The 5,730-nt window shown below is 36.6% G+C and overlaps 1 protein-coding gene across 1 annotated transcript in view; it reads left to right on the forward strand.

Moving 5' to 3' along the window:
* LOC110030319 (hydroxycinnamoyltransferase 2-like) overlaps positions 1 to 5,730 on the forward strand; it is an 8,547-nt gene that overhangs the window by 2,123 nt on the left and 694 nt on the right. Inside the window, 2 exon segments of the mRNA XM_020732989.1 lie at positions 5,546 to 5,726; positions 5,729 to 5,730. The exon segment at positions 5,729 to 5,730 is cut by the window's right edge and continues 694 nt beyond it. Coding sequence (XP_020588648.1) covers positions 5,546 to 5,726; positions 5,729 to 5,730 — 183 coding nt within the window.

Raw genomic sequence — 5,730 nt, forward strand, 5'->3', positions numbered from 1 at the left:
TATATATATATAGAAAATTCATAGTAGTATAATAATGATTAATTATCGTCTTAGCATTGCACTAGAATTCAACACACATTCACGTGATAAAGATTGACATGTACAAACACAAGAATTTTTTATATGGAAAACCCAGAATTTCGATCAAATGACGGAGTTTAACACAATTGAAATGATCAACTATGAGTTGGTGATTACTCATATAGACTTTTCTCTTACAAGCGAGAAAAAATTGTATAATTTCTCAAGTTGCAATGACCATGCACAAAATAGCTCATTGCGTCACGCTATGGAGCGGTCGTTATAAAAAGTTTAAAAGATAGTTTTGTAAAAATTAATAGCATTCGAGATAGAAATATAATCTTAAAGATTTGTTAATGTTAAGATTCTTAATGTTAAAAGTGTTTATCTTCCTCAAATAGTTTTAAATATGTATTTAAAAGAAAAAATTTGGAATGAGATAGAAGAATTAATACAAATGATACATCTTGAGGAAAAACATTCTTATTAGAGGAGATGTTGAGTAGTTGTTGGAGCTGCGATGCATCGTCTTCAATGTTGGCACGGTGTTCTGAATCATGCCTGCTTCATAGGATGCTTCTTAACTTCACAACATCGGTTGTTGCTTCACATAATGTTTCATTGCTCCTAAACACGTACCTTAAGTCTGTTGGGAGTGTCGCTGCAATGAGTAGAAAGCGGTCAATGGTGGACGACAGGTAGTGGTTGACGATGGTTGGTGGCTGCAAGAGCAGGAGGTATTCAATGGATTTGTTACGCATAAGTGATGTTAGACTTCAGCTCTTCCAAGCTATAATCTTCTTCTAACTCAAGGTCTTCATCCTCTCTTAAGAGGTGGGTAAGACTTTATTTATTGAGTGAATAGATCTTTTATGAATAAAAAACTCAAACCACTCCATCTACAACCCGAAGAGATTCCCTTAATTGGACGGCGTTTAATGAACATTTATGTGTCTTAATGATGTCAGAATTGAGTGATCTTAGGTTCGTTGGATTATTCTTGTCAAAACACTCTATTTAGCTATAAACTTGTCAGATTTGGAATTCATTTATAAACCAACTTTGGTATAATTGTGCTCGTCTTGTCGAGCCAGTCATTTTAACTATAAGTTTGTTAAAGTTAAAGTTCTAGATGATTTTCAATCAAAGTTTGAACTTTTTTTACTCAAAAATTTCATCAAGATTCAGATCATGTCTTGAGATTCGTGTCAGATGATGTATTGGTTGTCCTATTTGTGGACAAGGTCAGCGTCCCTGCTTGAATATATATATATATATATATATATATATCCAAAAATTAATTATAATTAATTAAAATTTAAGGAAAATTGTTATATTTTAAAAAATTAATTCCTATAAATTAAAGTATATAATACCTGCGATAGTGGTGGGCGAAGTTGTTTGGAGGCTGCGGAAACTGGAGACCTGCGATAGCGGGAGGCCGTGGTAGGAGCAACAGTGGCCAGATGCAGTGGTTGGGGTGCAGAGATGGTTGGTGGTGGCTGTCAAATTTGGTTGGAGGTGGCGGAGGCCAGAGGCATCCGACCACCAGAGGTAGTAGCGACGACTTTTGGAGTTGGCTGGAGGTGGCTGGAGGTGGCGATGGCTGGAGCCTGAGCCGGTGGCGGCTCCTGCGGTGGCCACAAGTGGCAAAGTGGGATGTGGAGGCATCTGGTTGTGGCAGAAAAATATTACATTAGGACTCCGAACGTAAAGCTACGTTCGGATTGCAATAATTAGGAATATCTCGTTGTGTTACAGGAATATTTCATCTGTGTTATTTGTAAAAAATGAAGTATTATTTGAGTTTTATATGATGTTATTCTATTATTTTGTAGTATTATTGGAATATTCCTTCGCATTACTTGATTTGGGGCTGAAGTGTTATTGAAATATTTCTTTGTGTTACTTGATTTGGGCTGTGTTATTCCAATAACATAGTGAAAATTGAAATAACACAGAAAATATGTCAAATAACATAACCCCAAATCAAGTAACACAGGGGATTATTCCAATAACACCGCAAAATATTCAAATAACATATCATTTTTTTACAAATAACACAGATAAAATATTCCTGTAATAGAGCCGGATATTCTTAACTATTGCAATTCGAGCGTAGCTCTACGTTTGGAGTCCTGATGTAATATTTTTTCGGTTGTGGCGGTTGCTGGCGATGATCGGAGGATATGGATGGTGGACTGCCAGGTTAGCAATCCATAGATGAGGGATCTGATGGTAGGGTGGGTGTTATTCGCTCGATGACTGAAGCCCATGTCAGCAATCCTTGGGCATGGATGTCGCATTACCATATCAGTGATCTGTTGGAAGCAAGATCATATAACAAAAGGCAAAGACGATACGGTGGACAGTAGACGATCACATCAGCAATTTGTGGGGCAAACTAATATTGGATATTTTTTATTTCTTTTTTGGGCCATTTTAAATTATCTAGAAAGAGGAGAAAAAATGTGGAGTCCCCCAACCTGTTTTTACGATCAAGGAGGCTCCCAAGAGAAAATGTAAAGTCCCTAGGCCTGTTTGTGTGATCAAAGAATCCCCCTTTTGTGTTATTATTGTGTGTTCCAGAGGGGATTTCTTGCACCATTTGTTCACTTTCTAGGGGAGATTTCCCATATTGCAACAATGATTTTTTGGAGGAGATTTTTCATCTTGTTGTCGTGTTTTCTGGAGAAGATTTTCGGTGTTATTGTCATGCTTTCCAGTGGGGATTTTTCGCAATACTGTCATGCTTTTTTAGGGAGATTTTTTGTGCTGCTACTACAATTTTTAGGAAATTTTTTGCTTTGTTGTCGTGCTCTTCAGAGAATATTTTTTGTATTGTTGTCACGCTTTTTTAGGTGATTTTTTGCATTGTTGTTGAGCTTTCTAAAAGAGATTTGTCGTGTTGTTGTCTTGCTTTCTTCAGTAGATTTTTTATGGTGATGCCACTTTTCTAAGGAGATCCTTCACGTTTTTGAGTTGACTTTATATGGAGAATCACGACCTCCTTAAAATCAGTTGTAGTGCCAGAATTTTTTTTTCAGTGGCATGAAAGATCGAGATTGTAAAGATCAATCATATCTTTAACATGCACAAGAAAGATAACTCCTCGATTAAAACACAAAGACTTTGTTATCTTTTTAAGAAAGGATGATGGCTTTCAAAGAAGAGAAAATGGAGCTGAGGACCTATTGACGATAAGGAGGATGTTCTGTTGGATTGATGTCTTTATTTTTGTTTTCTTATGAATGTGTTTGTCTTTGTACCTTTTCTGTCGTATAATATGACATTTATACATGACAATAGTGTGTTTGTTGTACGACTTTTGTTTGCTTCATATAATAAAAATTTTGATATTGTTTCTAAGGTTGCTTTTGTATTTTTTTTAGTTTTGAATGCCCTTGTGGCATGATTTTGCCTCGCTTTTAGGGTACTATTTCCCTACTTTTAGAATGATGTTGCCTGATTTCTAGGTTGTCACTGCCTCACTTTTGTGGTATTATTGGTTTATTCATGCTATTTTTGTCTCCATCTTTTGGGTATATATATAGTGAAATTGAGTTTTTTTGAAGCTTATACATTATGAGACTCTGGCTTGCCAAATGCGTAAAAGTTTAAAATCAAGGGTAGCACAATTGCTTTGATAAAGCAAAATCATGTACCTTTTGTAGCTTGTGCATTATGATATTTGTGCTTTTGAGGCTTTTTCATTATGAGGCTTTTGATGTATTTGTGCTTTCTGAAGTTTATAATGTTTTAAGATTTTTGTTGTATTTGTACTTTTGAAGCTTGTAATCTTTAAGTTTTTTTATGTAACTGTGTCCTCTAAGGCTAACAATTTTTTGAGATATTTGATGTATATACGCTTGTTGAGACTTCTAACATTTTGAGATCTTTGATTGGAGATCTTGTCAACCACTTGCTCTCAAGGAGCTTTTTTAGTAAAGGTCATGTCTACTTTTAGTTTCCCATTAAGACTTGTCTTGTAGGCCCGTCTTTTAGGGGCATGGTAACTTCTCATCGAGTCTTGCCTTTCAAGCTGGACTTTCAAGGGTATGTTTCCTTCCCATCTAGTCCTGTCTCCTTGGCTTGATTTCCCAGGGTGTAGTGTTTTTTTCATGGAGTCTCGTCTTCTGGGCTCGACTCTAGTGGTATGGTTCCTTCCCATCGAGTCTTGTCTCCTGGGCTCAACTTTCAAGGGCACAAATGGTGGCCTTGTCTACCACTACGAATGTTTGACCTTTTATAGGTGTTAGTCGCAATGCGTCTGCTTAACGACTGTAGCTTGTAATGGAAGAAGTCAATGAGAATTCACCAAGGATTTTTGACACGTCTGAGAATGTTAGTCAAAGCTTTTATTTAACGAATGCATCATGTGATGAAGGAGGTCAAATCGAGTCCCCAAGGAACGATTAAGCTCAGAATGAGGTGTCAGAAAATGTTCTATGTTTCTCACGACCGAGACATGGGTTGGAATGAGCCATACTTTTTCTTATAAATATGATTGCAATCATACAGAAGAATGATGTTTGACAACTTGCAAGAAGCTATTTTTGAATCTGTTGTCCTCCACTGAGGTTATTTTCTACATGAGTTTATAGAATCCCATGCATCGAACCTGGAAGAGATTAGTTTCCTGATCCAGTTGAAGAGGAACTCAAGTGGTTAGGACGCACTTAGGAAACACTCTGTTTAAAAGTGATTTTAGAAGATTTTATGTTTGAATGAGATGTAGGATGTCTACCCTACCACAGTTATGCCTCGTATGTTGATTACATATGATAGTCATATTGAGTTTGATAGGATGAAGAATCAACTATCCAAATATTTCGAGATGAAAGATTGGGCGAAGCTTACAAAATTAGCATGAAGATTCTCATCGACAATGCAGCTGTAAATGTTTGGCTCTCACAAGAGTATAGCTTTAGAAAGTGTTGGAAAAGCTTCATATTGCTAACTCAAGCAAGATAGTGAGTCTATCCATTTCATTTCACCTTTAATTGAGTTCAGATTCTTGTCCTAAAGATGATTAGACGAGGAAAGATATGTGATGAGTTCCTTATGTCTGTAGAGTGAGTAATATGTTGTATGTCATCGTTTATACTAGACCAAACTTTACACAAAAGGTCAGTTTTGTGAACAGATTCATGCATGATCTAGAAAGGAGTCATTGACAGACTGTGAAGAATATTCTGAAGTACATGAAAGGTACAGTTGGTGTGGGTTTGGTCTTTGAAAGAGAGTCATCTATTGTGAGTAATAACTTCTTCAATCAGCTGTAACTACCACTCTTAATCAGAACATCCTTAAAAAGCTTGACATATCAATATAAACTTAGGTGATTTTAATTTATGATAAAAAATAAATATTTATTACACCTAAATTGTTTTAATAAAAAATGTGAGTAAAAAAGACTTGAACTTTTTTTTTCCAAATATTTTAACAATTTAATTTAATTTATACAAAGTAAAATAATTTACAATCTTTCAATATACCCTAACATTCACCTTGTCCAACTCAGGTGACCCATTTCAAATGCGGCGGCGTATCTCTCGGCGTCGGAATGCAACATCACGTCGCCGACGGCTACTCCGGCATCCACTTCATTAATTCCTGGTCTAACCTCACCCGCGGTGACCGCATCTCCCTCCCTCCCTACATCAACCGCACCCTCCTCCGGGCCCGCACCCCACCCACCCCCTCCTT

Source organism: Phalaenopsis equestris, unplaced genomic scaffold (assembly GCF_001263595.1).
Source record: "Phalaenopsis equestris unplaced genomic scaffold, ASM126359v1 Scaffold000002, whole genome shotgun sequence".
Taxonomy (NCBI): domain Eukaryota; kingdom Viridiplantae; phylum Streptophyta; class Magnoliopsida; order Asparagales; family Orchidaceae; genus Phalaenopsis; species Phalaenopsis equestris.